This window comes from Canis lupus, chromosome 21 (genome assembly GCF_011100685.1).
Source record: "Canis lupus familiaris isolate Mischka breed German Shepherd chromosome 21, alternate assembly UU_Cfam_GSD_1.0, whole genome shotgun sequence".
Taxonomy (NCBI): domain Eukaryota; kingdom Metazoa; phylum Chordata; class Mammalia; order Carnivora; family Canidae; genus Canis; species Canis lupus.
In genome coordinates, this window is record NC_049242.1 from 21,721,421 (window position 1) to 21,741,078 (window position 19,658).

Below are 19,658 nucleotides of genomic sequence, written 5' to 3' on the forward strand. Positions count from 1 at the left end.
ACCACCAGAGGCTCCTGTGCCAACTACAGGAGAGGGAAGAAGGGGGAGCTCACACTTGCTGGGAGCCATCTGTGTCAGACCCGGGGCCAGGCACTTATGCAATGTCCTCAAAACCTCCTCTGTAACAGCTGTTACTGCCCCCATTTCACAGATAGGTAGGTAGAGGCTCAGAGGGGTGAAGAAACCATGCAGCTGGGCAGCTTCAAACCCAGGCCTGTCCAGTGCCCCACTTTCCACAAGGCTCTACACCCCATACAGGTACAGCAAATCTGTTGAGGTTCAGGCAGAGACACTAAGCCACCCAAACCACTTCCTCTTGGTCCTAAAGGAGGCATCCCCACAGGACACCCAAACACTGTCCATCGCCTCTGGAGGCAAGTCTCAGAGTTCTAGGTGTGGGATGCCTGAGTGACACTGCTCTGTGCTGGGCCCTCTGATACAAGTTCCACCATACCGCCTCCCAGCTTGTGGGGAAAGCCCCGACCTTGAGGGGGAGGGTGTCCCGCTGTGTCCCCTGCTCTCACTACACGCCCAGTGAGGCACACAGAAGCTAAACCTAAAATATAGAGTCAGAGAAATGGACTTAGAAACAACCGCTTTTAGGGGCACCTGGGTGGCTCAGTGGTTGAGCGTCGGCCTTTGGCTCAGTTCATGATCCCAGGGTCCTGGGATCGAGTCCTGCATCAGGCTTCTCCCTCTGCCTCTGTCTCTCATGAATAAATAAATAAAATCTTTAAAAATAAATAAATAATAGAACAACCGCTTTCAGCACTGAGGCATTCCACAAACACCTACTGAGCACCCACTGAATACAAGGCACTGATCAATCTGAATGCAGGGGATCCAGCAGTGACCATGGGGTCTACTACGTTCCAGCTGAGAGGAGACAGAAAACAAAGACCTGAGCAAATACATTCACACAGTCACTGTGGAGAGTGGTGAGGACTGTGGAGGGCCCTGGCATAGGGATGTGCAGAAGACTGAGCCAGCCTACAGCTCTCACAGTGGTGGGCAAGACCCAGCACCGTAGACTCTCCCTGGCCTGCAGGTAAAAGGTGGGTTTTATCCTAATCCTAATGAGAGCTCCTCCAGAGAGTGAGAGAACACAGCTTAATAAAACTAGAACTTCCCAAGCAGCAGCTAGAAACAGAACAGCTGAATAAACAGAGGGTGATGAGGTTACCCTGTGGGTAAGGCCCAGGGACGGGGCTCTGGGCTGGGAGTCAGGAGCCTGGGTTCTAGCCTTGTCCCGCCTGGGCCCGGAACAAGCTGCTGACTTGAGCCTCCGGTTCCATATGCCTCCCTCCGAGGGGTGGGCTCAGTGAGTCCCGAGGCCAACTCCTCACTGCCTCAGCCTCCTCTTCCCATTGCAGTCAACTATCGTTCGGCCCCAGATTCCACTTCATGGGAGGGAGGTTACGCACGTCAGAGACAGACTAACTCCAAACCCAAGCTTTCTCCTGGAGAAAGCAGGAAGAATTGGAGAGCCAAGGAGAACTCCTGTGTTTCCTGGGCATCTGCGGTGTGCCTGGGCTGCAGGGCTGCTTCCCGTAAGGTGCCCTGGGGAACCCTTTTGTCCCAAACCCAAACTGTCCTTCCTGACACACCCCTCAGCCACGCAGCCGAGTTCCAGGCCACAGGCCACCTGACACAGCCTGCTCTTCTCCAGGGCCCGCTACCCCACCCACCTTTCCACGCAGAGGATGCCCGCCCATCTGTCCAGCTCTTCGGCTCCTCCCCACGGCAACCTCCTCCTCCCCAACCCCTGAAGAGTTCATTCACTCATCCAGCACGTATTTAGGGAGAGCTCACTGTGGACCAGTCTTGTTCCAGCTCTGGGGACAGAGCCAAAACACATGGGAAAGGCAGAGGGCCTACAGCCAGAAGAGGGGAGGACATTGTGGGGGCGGGGGACCACGGGCAGGTACCAGGTTGCGAGAGAGATTGGACTTTAGAAGGTTTTAAGCAGGAGAATGGCGTGATGAATTTACATTTTCAAAATTTCACTGTGGCTGCTGTGTGGAGAATGGGGGCATCCCTCCAGGCTCCAGGGCCTCTGGGCTGGCCGCTTCCAGATAGCACCATGCTGGGTGATCACCATCTATGCGACCCTTCACCACTAGCCTGCAACACCCCAAGGACAGGCCTGGGTCTGAGTCCCATCTGTGACTCCTCAGAGTCAAACAGGAAAACAGAATTCATCTCTTAATGAGAGAGAGTGTGTGTGTAAGAGAGAAAACATGTGATAGAGGGGATGTGAACAAGAATGAAGACTGTATAGCATGAGAGGAGAGAGAGTCAGACACTAACTGCTGGAGGCCAGGCTGGCCAGGATGCTGCTTCCTGCTAACTCACAATACACCCACTTCGGGCCAGGTAGGTAGAGGCTTCCAGATGATTAACTTTCTCATCGACAGCTCTTAGGCAGAGGGTTCTATTTCTACCTCATCTCCTCAAAGAAGTCAAGAAATCTGCCCAAATCCGCCTGTTTTGTACTAAAACCAGGAACGGAGTCCAAATCTGACAAACTCCAAATCTAGTGCTCTTTCCTGACATCTCTCTGAACCCAGTTCTGTGAGCAAAACAGGAAACACTGATAGGACCCTTGGCCTTAAATGGCTTGCAGGCCGAAGCGCATGCCGGAAGCCTCAACAGGGGGCAGCTAGAGGGCAGGAGTCTGAGTCACCTGTATCCCCTGACCCAACACAGAGCCTGGCACACAGAAAATGCATCCCACTCCAGGACAGAGGATAACCTGTGTGAGCAGGAAATGGGAGCCTGGAGAGGCTGAGCAGGGAGCTCAGGATGTACAGAAACAGAAGTGACTAGAACTCTCCTAATCAAGGACAGTCACAAGGAGGGCAGTGACTTAACTTTCTCTTTCTCTGCTCCGGGTCTCAATTTGAGGACAAAGGCTAAAATGGCAGCTGAGTGGCCTGAGGGAGAATTATGAGGCCTGAAAACCTCTGAGGGAAGATGTTCTCATGGTCCCAGGGAAAGTTATTGAGGCATCAGGATGCAGGTGGGATGGAATCGTCTTCATTTTTACAGATGAGGAGACTGAGGTCCAAAGAGACAAAGGAATCTGGCCGTAGTCACTCATCAAATTGGTGACTGATAAAATCGTGAGCACCTGCAGGCCAGAGCCTGAACCAGAACAGGATGAGTCGGGAATGCTGGCTGGGTGACAGAAGGAAAATGGAAAAGAACAGGAAAGTTTTGGGGCGCCTGGGTGGCATGGTTGGTCAAACATCCAACTCTTGGTTTTAGCTCAGGTCATGATCTCATGGTTGTGGGATTGAGCCCCTTCTTGGGCTCTGTACAGACTCAGTGTAGAGTCTGCTTGAGACTCACTCTCCCTCTGCCTCTGCTGCTCGTGCTCTCGCTCAAATCTTTAAAAGAAGAAAAAAAGAGCAGGAAACTCTTTTGTGGAGCAGGAAGAAGGAGAAGAAAGGGATACTGGGTCTCACCCCACCAGCCTCTCCCATCTCCAGATTGCAGGCACTCATGCCTGCCTCTGGCCCCATTCATGCCACTCTGTTGGGGCAGATGCTCCACTGCAGACTTCATCTTGAATTGAAAATACCATTTGTGACATGCCAGATGCCTCAATATGGCTGTGTGACATGGGGCAAGTCCTAGCTCTTCACTGTCACAAGAGTGGCTAGAGCAGAGGGTCTCACAGAATGGATCTATCTAAAAGTTCTCAAAAGGACCCCAAAACCCCACAGGGAAGCTGGACCAGCCACAGCAAACAGAGTTAATGAGAGCTTGGTTCAGGTCCCAGCTCTGCCCCTAATCCTGTGTGACTTTGGGAACATCTTTCAATCTCTCCGAGTTCTGTTCACAGAGCTCACCCAGAGTCAGGGCATGGGAAGATGAGAGACCCCACAAACTCAAGTCTTTGATGTCTACCCACCTGCCCTCCCCAGCTGCAGCCCAGTGCGTGATGAACCTCACTTCCACCTGACTGGGCCTTGGCCCTTTCTGCCTCTTTCCTTCTTTGTGGAATGAAAGGAGTCTCAGGACAGGTCCCCCCCCCACTCCCCCCCCCCCCCCCCCCCCCGTCCTCCCATCCTCATAATCACTCTGGGACACCGGTTTTATTAGCCCCATTTTCACAGGTGGGAAAGGTGACCCAGAGACTTGCCAAGGGCACCTGTGAGCCAGGCGTCCAGCTGCTAACCGTAGGCGGAGGAGGGCCCCGGGCCAGCTCTCCCGCGGGTGGGCCGGCCAGACCGCTCTCCCCAGCCCCTCGCAGCAGCCGGGGCCTCCCCGCCCTGGGCCGCGGACACGCGGGAAGGCTCTTGGCGGGCCTGGCGCATCCACCTTGGGTGAAGGCAGAGGCTCCGGGCACCAGAAGGGGCGGCGGGGGCCAGGGTGGCGCGGGGAGCCAGGGATCGCCTGCGGCGCCGGGGGTGGGGTGGGGGGCCCGTCTGCGTGCACCCCGCGCTCCGCGGCGCCCTGGGGCCGGGCTGCCCGGGGTGCGCCCTCCCGCTCCCGGCGGCCTCACCGGCAGGACCGCGCACGCCTTCAGCGCGTGGTTCAGGCTGCGCACCAGCGCCCACTTGGCCGGAGACTTGGCGCGCGCGTCGGCGGGGTCGGCGGGGTCCGCGGGGTCGGGGCCGGGGTCGGGGCCGGCGCGGGGCTCCATGGCCGGCGGCGCGGGCGGCGCGGGCTCCCTAATTCACCTAATCCCGTGCGCGCCGCCCGCGGGGAACCCTAAACCCCGCCACCTGCCGCGGGCCCATGGCAACGGCGGCTTAGGTGACGCCCGCGGGCGGGCCGGGGAGGGTCCCCCACCTCCCCAGCCCCGCCGTCCCTCAGCCCGGCCCGCAGCGCGCCGCGCCCCGACCCAGCCTCGCCTGGGCTGCGGTTTTGAGCAAATCTGTAAGTTTTTCTACGGAAAGTCCCGTGGGGATGTCACGGAGTGGAACGCAATAAACTTCGTGAATTTTTAAGACTTAAGGGAAGGCTTAAGGGAAGGTGCCTGAAAGATCCTTCTAGCTCACTGGCGTCCTCTAGAAAGCGGTGGCAGGTAAAAATCTTCAGGGGGTGGAGGAAATGAGGGGGTGGGTGGTGGCCGGTGGCAGGTAAAAATCTTCAGGGGGTGGAGGAAATGAGGGGGTGGGTGGTGGCCGAGAGGAAGCTTCCCAACAGAACAGCCCCGGTGACTGGGCCTCCTCACTCAGCCTTGAGGCTGGCCGGCTGGGAGAGGGAGCACTGAGGCCTGGGGGAGGGTGTCCCCGGGTTCTCCAGGACAGTGGGCACCAAGCTGGGCTCTGTGTCCTGGCAGCCACACAGGGCTGGGCACCTGGCTTGAGTCCATGCTGGGCCGTGAGCCACAGTCCTATCCAGAAAGCACAGGCCCTGTGACTCGCCTCCCACTCCCTTTCCCCCTCTCCCTACTTTTCTTTTTTCTTTAAAGATTTTGTTTATTTATTTGACAGATTGAGAGAGAGTGAGCAAGAGCATGAGCAAGGGGAGCATCAGGGAGAAGCAGTGAGGGAGACCAATGCAGGGCTCAATCCTGGGACCCTGCAATCATGAGCTGAAGGCAGATGCTCAACGCACTCAGCCACCCAGGCGCTCCAACCACCACCCCCTCCCCCGCCCCATGTTTTCTTCTTCCCTTTCCCTCCTTTGCCTTTGCTCTTCAAGGCCTTTTGTTTCCATATTTGGCCCTTGGCATTGCCTGGAATCCTGGAGGCCTAATTGGTCCCACAAAAACAAGCCAACTACTATGGGGAGTAGGGGGGATGGCAAGGAAGGAGACAGTGAGGCTTTACACAGAACTCAGAGCTACCCCCACTGGACTTGGGCTTCCCTTTTTCCCCAGTTCTGTATCCGAGCCTCAGGGACCCAGCCTTCTGCCACCTGGCTCAAAGCCGACTGACCGCAGCCATTTCCATCTATTCCTGTGCTCACCCTGCTCTTGGGAGGGGTCCTTCCCCCAGCCAAGCACAGAGCAAGCACACCTACCTCTGCCCACCCACCTGACCCATAGGAATCCATGGGAACAGGACCTTTAGACACAGGAAGGTGCCAGGGGTGGGCTTCCAGGCATCTTTCCATTTGTCCGTGTAACTAACCTTCAGAGGCTCAGACTAAAGCTTAGGAGACACCATCCTCAGAGCTCCCAACCTAGGAATGGACGCAGCCAGACCCAAATAAGGCTAGTGCCACCAGATGAGGGACAAATTCATTCTGGAGACAGGATTGCATGGCCACTATGCTGTTAGACTTGGGACCTGGACAGCTTAGGTTTAATCCTGGCTAGGCCACTCCAGCTGTGTCATCTTGAGCAAGTTCCTCAACCTGTATGTGCCTTTGTCTCTGCATCTATGGAATGACAAGGTAACAGTACCTCATGAGTTGCCTGTGATGATTAAAAAGGTTTACATGTATAACTCACTCAGATTCATACCTGTTAGAATAAATGGCTGTATGAGCATTGGTTATTATTAACTGAGCAAGTTATGTTAGGGGTGACACCTGGGTGCTGTGCTTATTTTAGGCAGACATGAGAGGGAAGGGCACTCCAGAAGAGGGAAAAGCAAAGCACAGAGAAGTGGAAATAAGAAGGAAGAGATGGTCAAACAGGTCTGGTATATGGTTAGAGGCCCCCTCAGGGAAACCCAGCCAGTACTATGAACCTAACCCTGCCGGACCCAGACCCATTGTTCAGCCCCATGCACCTGGGCCACCTTGAGCTGAAGCCTGGGAATAGGCCCCTTTCCCTGCAAGCAGCCTGCACACCAGGTGTGGGAGGCAAGTCTAATGCTCCTGTGACCCACTGTGGCATCACCAGATCCTCTCCCAGAGCCAGGGCTCACTGCTGCTCCAGCCTCATCTCCTGCTGCCTTGAACATACAGGATAGGGTCTCCCTAACCTCGCCTTTGCTTCTGCTGGGCCCTCTGCCAAGAATGCTTCACCCCACTATCCTCTTCCCTGCCCCCACCCAGCCACCAAGGCTCTACAGGGCCATGTGCCACCTGTTCTCCACAGCCCCCTCCACTGCCTTCTTTTCTGTACTTCCTTGGTGCCTCATAGAAACTCACAGTGCTTCCCTGATGCTATCACACCACCATCCAGCCCAATTCTGGCCAGATGGGGAGACAGAGTTTCAGAGGGGGTGAAGAGACTTACTTAAGGATACATACCAAGTTGGGACAAAAAGCTTTCATTTACTAACTGCACCAAATGTCATGAGCAAGTGATGTCAAGGAAGATGGCAGAGACATCTTTACAGAAACACTAAGAATATATGGGAGAAGCTGTCAGAATCAACTGTACTAGAATTCTAGAAAATAATCAAATGTTTATAGTAACCAATGGAACATTTAATAAAGAGAAAGGTGACTGAACCCCGGCAGGAGAGCTTTGTGGTATTTTAACCTACCCCCTACCTCCCATCTTGTGGCAGTCTTGAAGATGTAGGCCCCACATCCCTGGTGTGGGGTTTTGGAGCCAGAAATAGAACAGACCTATTATCAAAGAACTATGCTTGTTTTAACCTATCTGGGAACTCCCTAAAAGAATAATACAAAGGGCCTGCCTTTATTTCTCTAACTTGGGACTGCCCCAGGATGGAGAAGCTGCTCTGGTCAAAAACATTCAAAGAGAGTTGAACTACCACCCACTGCCACCTGGGGAAAAATAATCAGTTGGAAAAAACAGTAGCCACTCCAAAATGCCTGGTGGAAAGCCAGGGAAATATGGGTTTTGAAAAGCTCCTGCATATACTAGGTAATTTAGAAAACCTCACATGCCCAGGGTTGGAAGAATGTTCAGAAAAAGCCCAAGAAAGCCTTCACCTAAACTTGCACCTTCAACTGACCCTCAAGCTCTTTGTAGACAGGAAATGAAGGCTAAGTCAGGGTTGTAAATGGCCTGAGCATTGAAGGCATGCCCCAACACACACCAAGCCCAACTGCAGGACTGAGAGTTGTTTTTGGCTCTAGGGGTTTTCAAAACTTCAATGACCATGCACAATAAAGAATACAGTGTTCTTAAAGATAGTTTAGAAATGTCACTAAACAAAACTACAACTCACAAGCAGCAGCAACAAACCAGAGGGAGAGAGGAGATCAGACTTTCAGATTTATCATGTTTAAGTGTCCAATTTTCCAAAAAAAGGTCCAATTTTCAAAAAAAATTATGATGAGGCATGCAAAGAAACAAATATGGCCCACTCACAGGTAAAAAGAAATTAATAGAAACTTTCCCTGAGGAAGCTCAGACATTGGACCTTATAAACAAAGATTTTTATCAGCTACCTGAAATATAGTCAAAGAATGGGAGAAAACTAGAACATTTCACCAAATAGAGTATAAATAAAGGGATAGAAATAATTAAAAGTGATCAAATAAAATGTTAGGAGTTGAGGGCCACCTGCACAGCTCAGTGGTCGAGCATCTGCTTTTGGCTCAGGGCATGGTCCCAGGGTCCTGGGATTAAGTCCCACATCGGGATCCCTGCAGGGAGCCTGCTTCTCCCTTTGCCTATGTCTCTGCCTCTCTCTCTCTGTCTCTCTGTCTCATGAGTAAATAAATAAAATATTTTTTAAAATGTTAGGAGTTGGCAAATACAATAACCAACATGATAATTTCACTAAAGGGATTCAACAGCAAATTTGAGCAGGCAGAAGGAAGAATCAGCAAACTAGAAGACAGGTTAATTGAGATTACAGTCTGAGGAATAAGAAGAGGAAAAAAAAGAATTAGAAAAAAATGAGCAGAACCTAAGAAACCTGTGCGACATCAGGTGGACCAACATATGCATAATGGGAATCCCAAAGGATAGGAGAAGAGAAAGGGGCAGAAAAGATATTTGAAGAAATAATAGTCAAAACCTTGCCAAACTTGATGAAAGTCACAAATCTACATGTGCAAATAGCTCAATAAATTCCAGGTAGGGTGAACGCAAAAGATCCACATTGAGTCTTAGCCATAACAATCAGACAACAACAATAACAAAATAAAAGTCATCCACATTGGTAGGGAAGAAGTAAAACTGCCACATTTTGCAGTTTCTATATATAGAAAATGCTAAAGACTCTGCTAAAAAAAACTACTAGAACTGTTAAATTAATTCAGTAAGGTCACAGGATACAAAATCAATATACAGAAATCTATTGCAATTCTGGGATGCCTGGGTAGCTCAGCAGTTGAGCATCTGCCTTTGGCTCAGGGTGTGATCCCAGAGTCCTGGGATTGAGTCCTGCATCAGGCTCCTCCCAGGGAGCCTGCTTCTCCCTCTGCCTATTCTCTCATGAATAAATAAAATATTTTTAAAAGATCTATTGCATCTCTATACATCAATAATGAAGCAACAGAAAGAGAATTTAAGAAAACCATCCATTTACAATTGCATCCAAAATAATAAAATACCTAAGAATAAACTTAACCAAGATGGTAAAAGACCTGTACACTGAAAACTATAAAAAGCACTGATGAAAGAAATTAAGACAATGCAAAGAAATGGAAAGACATTCCATGCTCATGGATTGAAAGAACAAATGTTAAAATGTCTATACTAACCAAAGCAATCTACACATTTAATGTAATCCCTATCAAAGTACCAACAACATTTTTCATATAACTAGAACAAACAATCCAAAAATGTGTATGGAACCACAAAAGGCCCCAATAGCCAAAGCAATTATGAAAAAAGGAAAAACTGGAAGCATCACAATTCAGAATTCAAGTTATATTACAAAGCTGTAGTGACCAAAATAGTATGATACTGGCACAAAAATAGACACATAGATCAATAAAACAGAATAGAAAGCCCAGAAATAAACCCCTCATTATATGGTCAATTAATCTTTGACAAAGAAAGAGAATATACAATGGGGAAAAGATGGCTTCTTGAACAAATGGTATTGGGACAACTGGACAGCTATATACAAAAGAATGAATCTGGACCACTTTCTTACATCATACACAAAAATGAAGCCAAAATAGATTAAGGCCCTAAATGTGAGACCTGGAACCATAAAAATCCTAGAAGAACACACAGGCAGTAATTTCTCTGACATCAGTAGCCTCCTGAGGCAAGGGAAACAAAAGCAAAAAAAAACCCCCAAAAAACAAAAAACTATTAGGATTTCACCAAAACAAAAAGCCTCTGCACAGCAAAGGGGAAAAAAGATCTACATTGAGACACATTAAAATCAAACTGTCAAAAGACAAAGAGAGACTCATTGTATACAAAGCATCTTCAATATGATTAGTAGTTGAGTTTTCATCAGAAATCATGGCAATGATTTCTCTTCTGATTTCAGAAGGCAATGAGAGGATATATTTAAAGTGATGAAATGTCAGACAAGAGTTCAATATCTGGCAACAACCAACTAAAAGACAACCTACTGAATGGGAGAAGCTAATTGCAAATGACATATCCACTAAAGGGTTAATATCCAGACTATATAAAAAACTGATACAACTCAACATCAAAAAAACAAATAATCCAATTTAAGAATCAGAAGACATGAACAGACAATTCTCTAAAGAAGACCTACTGATGTCCAATACACACATGAAAAGATGCTTGACATCACTCCTCCTCAGAGAAGTGCAAATCAAAACCACAATGAGATACCATCTCACACCTTTCAGAATGGCTAAAATCAATAAGTGTTGGAAGGACATGGAGAAAAAGAAAACCTTGTGCAATGTTGGTGGAAATGCACATTGGTGCAGCCACTGTGGAAAACAGTATGGAGACCCCTCAAAAAAGTTGAAAACAGGATCCCTGGGTGGCGCAGCGGTTTAGCGCCTGCCTTTGGCCCAGGTCGCGATCCTGGAGACCCGGGATCGAATCCCACGTCGGGCTCCCGGTGCATGGAGCCTGCTTCTCCCTCTGCCTATGTCTCTGCCTCTCTCTCTCTCTCTCTCTCTCTGTGTGACTATCATAAAAAAAAAAGAAAAGTTGAAAACAGATCTTATGATCCAGTAACCTACTGGATATTTACCCAAAGAATACAAAACTCTAGTTCAAAGGGCTACATACATGCACCCTATGTTTCTTGCAGTATTATTTACAATAGCCAAACTATGGAAGCAGCTCAAGTGTCCATCAAGCGGATGAATGGATAAAGAAGATGTATATACACACAATGGAATATTACTCACCCATAAAAAGAATGAAATCCTGCCATTTGCAACATGGATGAATCTGGAGAGTATCTTGCTACGTGAAATGAGCCAGTCAGAGAAAGACAAATATCATATGATTTCAGTCATAGGTGGAATTTCAGAAATAAAACAGATGAACAAAGTGGGGGGGAGACAAACCAAGAAACAGACTCAGATATAGAGATCAAACAGATGGTTACCAGAAGGGGCGGGGGGTCGGGAGGATGCATGAGGTGATGGGGATTAAGAGTACACTTATCATGATGAGCACTGAGTAACATATGGAAGTGTTGAATCACTATATTGCACACCTGAGACTAATATAACACTGTATGCTAACTACACTAGAATTAAATTTTAAAAGAAGAATGCAATATCTGGCAAAACCATCCTTCAGAAATGACAGACACTAAGACATCCTCAGCTTTCATTTGAAAGCAGAGGGAGAGGGAGTTTGTCACTAGTAGACCTGCCTACAGGAAATGCTAAAAGTAGGCTTTCAGGCTGAAATTAAAGGGCACTAGACAGTAATTCAAAGCCATACTAGAAATAAAGAACTCTGATAAACGTAATTTTACTAAAAGTATATTTACATAGGAAAAAATAAAAGCCAGCCCGATTATTATTTTGGTTTATAACTCTTTTTTTTTCCTATACGATTTAAAAGGCAAATGCAGGGGCACCTGGGTGGCTCAGTCAATGAAGCTCCTGCCTTCACCTCAAGTTGTGATCTCAGGGTCCAAGGATCAAGCTCCAGATGGTGCTTCCTGCTCAGCAGGGAGCCTGCTTCTCCCACTCCCTCCCCTCTGCTCATGCTTGCTCTCTCTCTCTCTCTCAAATAACAAAACCTTAAAATAAAATAAAATGCAAATGCATAAAACAATAATTAAGAATCTGTGTTAATGGGCACACTGTGTATAAAGATGTGATTTCTGACAAGCACAATATAAAAGGGAGAGAGAGCTGTACAGAAGCATTTTTTTAATGTATCATCAAAACTAAGTTGGTATTAAATCCTACTAGATGGTTATAAATTTAAGATCTTAATTATAACCCAGGTAACCACTATTGTGTGTGTGTGTGTATATGTATATATATATATATATATATGTATATATAATATATGGAAATTATAAAGGAATCAAAAGAGTACATTGGGGGGAAAATCAATCAAACGTAAAAGAAGGCAGTAATGGAGGAATTCAGCAAAGGAAGTGGAAACACATATAGAAAAACATAGCAAAATGGCAGAAGTCTTTACATGGAAATGAATTAAGCTCTTCAATTAAAAGGTAGTGGTTGGCTGAATAGGTTTAAAAACAAAAAACAAAAAACAGGATCCAAATATATGCCATCTACAGGAGACTCACTTTAGATTCAAAGACACAGATAGATTGAAAGTAAAAAGATAAAAAAAATATATTCCATGCAAATAGTAACCAAAAAAGAGCTGGGGTGGCTAGAGTATCAGACAAAGTAGACTTGAAATCATTATAACATTGTTAGAAGAGACAAAGAAGGACATTTTAATAAAAGGACCAATTCAACTGTTATCAACAGCCCACAAATTTATCTTCAGACCTCCCTGTGCTCCTGAATCTGAGCTAAGTACATTCAGTCCCTACCCTGGATCCACCGCAGAGCCGGAAATCATAGCCTACTGAAACACAGCAGCCCTCTCGGACATCCTTAAAGAGGGTCATGTGCACCCCAGATCTCTGGGTTTTTGCAAGCACCAGCTGGCCTTGTAACCAGGGCCAGCCCCTCCTCTGAAGACCTCAATCCCTCATCTACTGCAACAGCCTCGGCGCCGTCCCTGGCACCCGCCACCCCAGGCAGGGAGAGACTCCCCCTCCGGCCCCCTCTCAGCGTCTGAGACACCACACACCCCCGCCACCACCTGCTGCCCCCTTACCATCATGGCTCCCTTCCCTGTCTCCACCTGCTCTAGCTTAGGTCTAAACGACCCTATCTGAGTAAAGTCTGCCACTAATCTTTCCCACATGGGGAAGATCCATCACATCCTTTGAGAACTCCTGAGATTTTCACACCAAATAAGGTGAGAGAGAAAAGAAGAGTGCTCATACACAGGAACACCACCATGTGATCGTGCCGGTAGTAGTTGTCACAGCAGCTAACCATTACCGAGCTGGGTCTTCTATCAGACTCCGAGTCGAATCTGCGTTAGGACATTGCATTCTCCAGTATCCCTTTGAGGTGGCCACCGACGTCTGCCTCGCCCCTTAGACCGAGTGAGGGTGTAAGAACAGTCCTTCCTTCTTTAGCACAGAGCCTCATCTGAGTGGACTGGGTGCCGGGGCTGATGAGACAGTGGGGAGCAGGAGAGGCCTGTCCCCCACTTCCAGGCTCACCTGGGGGCCTCAGGTAAACTGAGGACAAAGATGGAATGTGCTCCGACTCTGCCGTGGGCAGAGCAGGGAAGGCTCCCCAGGGGAAGAGCGGCCACCTCAAGGCCTGAGGAGAAGGCCGCCAGGAAAATGGGAAGCCAAGTGCCCAGGCAGGATGTGCGGGAGAACCGGGGTCTTTCAGGGCAGGACGGAGAGGCGGGCTCGAGGGGCAGGAGAAAGCAGCAGCACCTAGACTGACCCTCATGGCATTTTATCTTCACAACAACCCAGGAAAGAGGGATTTCCCCCTCATCTTACAGGTGAGGAAACAGAGGCTCAAGAAGGCTGAAGAACATGCCCACATCTGCCCACTCATCAAAAATGAAGCCCAGCCAGAGCCCAGGGGTGCGGGCTCTGTCTTAGAGCTGCATAGCTGGCTGGCTCCCCCTCCCCCCCCAGCTGGGGCCTTTCCCAGGAGCAAAGCAGTAACAGAAGTGTCCTTGCTGTGTGAGGGGTGGGCAGAGCCTGCGTTTACCCACAGGGTGAGGAGGGCCGGTTCAGAGAGGGCAAGGGAGGCCTCATAGCTTCCTGTGGGGAAACCCCGTGGGGGCTATGGGTGGCCCAGGCTGCCCCTCTGGGGGCCATGAATGCCCCCACCCACCCAGCCCTGCCTGCAGCCAAAGCCCCTGCACAGAGCAGATGCTCCAGGACAGCAACTTTCCTTCCCTTGGCTCAGCTGCCTCTGGCGGGGCTTTGAACAAGGTGTCAGGCCAGGCCGAGGGGCTCTTGGGGGGGGGGGGTCTCCTCACTCTGGGATAGAAAACTGTCTATTCTGATCCTGCCCTGCCTGAAGCCTGCTTCCTCTCTGTCTCTGTCTCTCTCTGGCTCTCACACACACACAGCTGCAGAACAAGGCTGCCCACTGGCCTCTGATGGGTCTGGAGGCTATGAAGCTGCTGGCAAGGTCCCCACAGCACACATCCCCACCAGCCCTAGGGCTTGGTGCCAAGCTGACCTGGCTTTGGGCCCACATTCCTGGCTCTGGAGACCAGGAGCTCATTAGAGCCTCAGGCTGATCACGGGGAAGGGCTGAGGGTCAGGGGCCATGGTGGCCCCAAGAAGGAAGGAGGCGGCTAGAGGACTCAGCCGGGGCCAGTACCTCTGCTTCTTTCCCGTACTACCCTAGGAGGCTGCAGCTCCAACCAGGTCATCCGCCACTCACTGCTCCCGTGCCAGGCTCAAGGCCTGTCCTGGTCTGGCTTCATTAGACTGACCAACTTCTTATTCCCTGTCCCCAAAGGCTGCCCCACGTTGGGGCCTTGCACGTGTTCTACTTTGTGGAATGCCTGAGGATTCAGAGATGCATGTAAATAAATAATTTCTACCCAGTGGGATGAGTGCAGTGAGAAAGGAAGGCCCCAGGAGACACATCAGAGGGAGCAGTTCTAGACTGGGCCTGAGAGAGACAGGGAAATTTTCACAGCAAGTTTTAAGCATAAATAGGTGATTTCTAAAAGTACTGGGGCAGGGCAGCCCCAATGACTCAGCGGTTTAGCACTGCCTTCAGCCTGGGGTATGATTCTGGAGACCCAGGATCGAGTCCCATGTCGGGCTCCCTGCATGGAGCCTGCTTCTCCCTCTGCCTGTGTCTCTGCCCGCCTCTCTCTGTCTGTCATGAATAAATAAAATAAAATATTAGAAAAAATAAAAAATAAAAAAGTACTGGGGCAGGTGTCCTGTGATTTAACCAGATGAATGTGAGATGGGGCAGGATGAGCCACCCAACAGAGTTCTTCCTGGCAATAGAAAGATGAAGGCCAGTGGGGTGCAGAGAGCACTCACCTGTTGAAGAATCACCATTGTTCTTCCTCAGATGCTCTTGCTTCCCGCCTGGCCAGATGTGGTTCTGCAGGGGGAGAGACCATGTGAAGCCTCTGGTCAGGCCCACCCTGGCAGCCATGAGCCTGGCTGGAGTCACCTGGGCTCTTCCCAAAGTCTCAGCCACTCCTCCCTCTGGGGAACCCTCCCTCCCTGGCTACTCTCCCTCTGGCCACAGCCCAGCCTGCGTGACCTGAGCCTCAGCCACAGTCACCAGCTCTACTGCCCAGAGCAGCTGAGCTCTTCTCCTGGTTACGGTCATTCAGAGATTTCTAAAGGGCTCCTAGGAAGTAGCAAGTCCAGCCCCCTCGCCTGGACATAAGGGCAAAGGGACCCAGAGATGGACCAAGGCTTGCCAAAGTCGCAAAGCAGAGCAAGACAGGTTCAGGATCGGGACCTGATTTCTGGCCTCCCCCACCTGCTCAGGTCTGCCCAAGGAGCTAGGGTGACAGCAGCAGCCAGGCCCAAGAGGAGGGGGCACAGGCTGAGCAGGACCTGCTCATGGCATGCCCTGCCTCAAACCCTTCCACAGAGCACCCTCTGCTTTCAGGCTGGCTTTGAAGGCCCAGTACCTTGTGGCTCCTGCTAATGTCTTAGTCTTTTCTCCCACTGCTTTCTGGGTTCCTTCCTCACCTCTCCCTGCACATACACCATTCTCAGCACTCATGACTCCTGAAACATGCCACCTCTTTTCATACCTCCTGGCTTTTGCATACATTGACTCTTCTACCTGGAATGCTGACTAGCAAATTCCCACCTCTACTTTATGGCTCAGTTCAGACAGTGCCTTCTCCAGGAAGCCCTCCCTGACCACCCCTAGGCTGCCAAGAGTCCTGATGTTTCTGTCTATCCAGCCCTGACTATATGCATTATGTTGTCAGGTCAGGGTCTGTCCCCACGTCTGCCCCCTCCAAAGTTGGGGAGTTAATCCAGAGCAAGGAGGTGGGGCTGAGCCACTACCTCACACGGTACAGGGCCAGGCCCAGAGATTGCTCAGGAAGGAACTGTGGGAATCGAGTGTGGTGATCCAAGGTGGCCAGAGCCCACAGGCCCCAGTGGGGGGCCCCCATGCCCCCTAACCTGCCCCCCAGGGTGAGCATCAATTTTTCACAAGGGCCATTCAGAGGCGCCGGGGCATTTGATCCTCTGTCCAGGACGCTGCCTGACACCTGAGCCCTGACCCCTGCCCCGGAGCTCCGGAACGCAGCAGGCGTGCAGTTCTTCTGGAGACCGTGCCAGACTGGCCGGCCGGGAAGGCAAGTCACCAGCGCTGGTGGTGCTGCCCTCCTGCACCAGCGTGAGCCTCAGAGGCCGCAAAGAGCCAGGGCTTTCAGGGCCCTGGAGGGTGGATGGGGTGGTAAAAGCTTGGAATTTAATGGCCACATTAAATTTTTCTTGTAAGCTTTTTTTTTTTTCTTGTAAGAAAAAAGCTACGAGATAAACTTTTTCCTCAAAATGAGAACTAGTCTCTGTTAAGTCCATTGCTTTTCAAATTGACAATAGGGAAAGCAAAACTGTGTTTGCATGTCTATGCCCATGCCTGACTTTACCTGGTCTCCACAACAACCCTGGGTTGGGGTGGGGGCTTCCTATTCCCATTTCACAGATGGAAAATTTGAGGCACAGAGGAAGGAAGTCACTTACCAAAGAGAAAGAGAGAAAGAGAGAGAGAGAGAGAGGTCAAGGAAGAGTGTCAGAGGCCAAAAGAGTGTCTCTCCCCCCCGCCCCCCGCCCCCCAGTTGCCAGCCCAGCACGTTTGCGCCCCTGCCCCAGGCCTGGTCAGAGACCATTCAATGACGCCATGCCCCTTGACTCTTCTCTTGTCCAGGCGACAAGCCTCCATCTGCCCAGGCTCAGGACAATTTCATTCAGTGGCTGCTGTGGCTGGGCCCCCGACCAGGAGCACATGGCTCCCAGGTGGCCCAAGCCCCTGATACCCCCAGACGTCCCGCAGCCCTTCTCCCAGAGAGCCCAGGAGAGCGGGCAGCCCGTGCTTACCGGGGTCCCAGCTCCCCACGCTCAGCTGCCCACCAGACTGGATGCAGCTGCCACCTGCACGAAGGGCTCAGAGCTGGGGTCACGCGTCTGGGACAGTCTGCAGACACACGTCCCCTCTTCCTCTGTCTCACTCCGGGGCTCGGCAGTCTGGGGCTCTCTTTGGATGTCACTTCTTCCCTGTGTGACTGTCTCCCTCTCCGCCTCTCCCTCTCTTTCCCGGCCAGGGCAGCTGTCCAGCCGCACCGCTGCCCTCCCCGCTCGCCACTCCAGAGCCTTCCCTCAGGAGGCGGAGTCAGAGGGGCCTCCAAGGTCCGGGTGCGGTGACATCAGCGCGGAGGGAGGCCGGCTGTGCTGCTCAGGGCCCTGCGCTGGGGCCGGCGCGCAGTGGAGGCAGGGCCCCGGGTCCCCGGGCGTGCTGCTGAGCAGCGGGACTGGACACCGCCTCCCCCAGCTTCCCCTGCCTATTATATGTAATAAGGCCACCTGCTCCCGGCACGTGGGCGGGGAACCTCCTGATCCCGACCGGGTCACAGATTTGCTGAGTCTCGGCATCTGCCGCGTCCACCAAGGCCGTGTTCTCCGTAAACGCCTGCTTGGCACTCCTGAGAGGAGCCGACCTGGCAGGGCAGGGCCGGGCGGGGGGTAGCAAGCCCCACTGCTGGCCCCCTCTCCCCAGCCCACCTCCTAAGAACTCCCCTCAGAAGTGCCTCTGAAGCTCTTCGCCATCAACACTGTTCTGGTTGCGGGTTGCCGCGGGCGGGGGGGGGGGGGGGGGGGGGGGGGGGAGGGCGGTCACAGGTGTTGTCCATAATCATCCAGGAAACTTTCCCAAACCAACTGATTTGGAGCAACCCTGCCTGTACCAGGAAAACATATGAATTGAAGTGAAATAGTGTGATTTAAAAGTGTGGGGTGGGGCGTAAACAGGAGGAGTACACCGAGCGTCCTTGGCATTGGCAAAGACAATAATGTTGCAGACTCCTTGCTGAGACCTCTTGTCACCACCCTTTGCCTCCTGCCACCCGGCAGCTGCCCCATCAGTGCAAGCCTCGCTAGGGGAACTTTGGCCTGAGCAGAGGGGAGTACTCTTGGATCCCCAGCCTCTGAACTGAGGTGGGTCTGCAGGGAAGAGGTTAGCCGCTTTCCTCCCCCACCCCACCCCCGCCCCCCGCCCCCCAACCAAAGAATGGGGTAGGAGGCTCAAGTGTGCCACCTGCTGGGCACCAGCACAGCTGCCCTCCAGAGCCCCCACAGTAGCAAGGCTGAGCCTCCAGCCTCTGCCTGGAGCAGCAGGTGGAAGCAACAGTGCCCTGACTCGGACTCGACCTTCCTGAGCCCCCCAGGGGCTGCTCCGGGGCACCATCCTCCCTTCAAGGCTAGTGCCTGCCACCGACACTTGGCTACCTACCACTCTTCCAATCACCTCCCTTGCTGAGCCTCCCAGGCTGGTGGCGGCCTGCATCTACTGGAAAACTGAGACCCCAAGAGGAACACAGAGGTGGAATGCGGGCCTGGTTTGTGAGGATGGCCCTAGAGTGGTAGGGAGTGAAGAGGTCCTCAGTGACCTCTGGATGCCACGATAGCAACAATTTACTCAGCATCCAGTCATGTACTATGCTAAGCACGGCTCAGCAATTCATAACATCCTTTGCTCATGGTCCTATGGAGAAACCTACAAATTGGCCTTCATTCATTTTCCCTTCTCCCTCATCCCTCACCCCAACCCAATCATCACTGAAGTCTGTCCACTCTACCTCCAAAATCTGTGCACCCTTTCTCCCCAGCTTCCTGACTGGAGCTGCCAGCATCTTCCTCCCAACACCCTCCACTCTGGCCTCCCACAAACCCAGCTCCTCTTCCTGGCTGCCTCCCTCCCTCCACTGCCCACCTGTACCAAGGGCATGGACTGGACCTTCCCTCCCAGGCAGGCTGGAAGCCCCCAGAACCCACACTGGCTTTCTAGCCACTCCCTGCATGGTGTTTGTTAGGATCAATGTTTCCACTGGCCTCCCTGCCTCTTCTCCAACCCATTTGTGGGCTGCCCCACAGATGTGACTGTGGCTGGCTCCCCGCATCCCCAGTACCTGAGACGGGGCTTGGGACAAGGCCAGCTGAAGGAATGATGGAATGATCCCTGTGACCTCTGCCCACAGATGCACCAGGTGGGAAGCAGAGCCCAGCCTCAGCTGGAACTCCCAAGCCCTCCCTCACATGCCTCTTGACCAGAGGACAGTCACCTAAGCCTGGGACTCCATTGTCCCTTACCCCCAGAGGGACAAATACCAGAAAGGC

At 51.6% G+C, this 19,658-nt stretch overlaps 1 protein-coding gene across 7 annotated transcripts in view; it reads right to left on the minus strand.

The window, feature by feature from the left end:
- Nucleotides 1–17,632, minus strand: part of MYO7A (myosin VIIA) — an 84,361-nt gene extending 66,729 nt beyond the window's left edge. For 2 of the 7 annotated variants that reach the window (XM_038568530.1, XM_038568527.1), the window contains exons 1-2: nucleotides 17,367–17,611; nucleotides 15,333–15,396 (exon numbers count right to left, since the gene is read on the minus strand). In XM_038568530.1, the coding sequence (XP_038424458.1) occupies nucleotides 15,333–15,350 (18 nt within the window). In that variant the 5' untranslated portion in view covers nucleotides 15,351–15,396; nucleotides 17,367–17,611. Of the gene's footprint in view, nucleotides 1–15,332; nucleotides 15,397–17,366 lie in introns of all 7 variants that reach the window. The other 5 variants (XM_038568532.1, XM_038568531.1, XM_038568528.1 and 2 more) reach the window with 4 other exon arrangements.
- Between the last annotated feature and the right edge of the window lie 2,026 nt (nucleotides 17,633–19,658).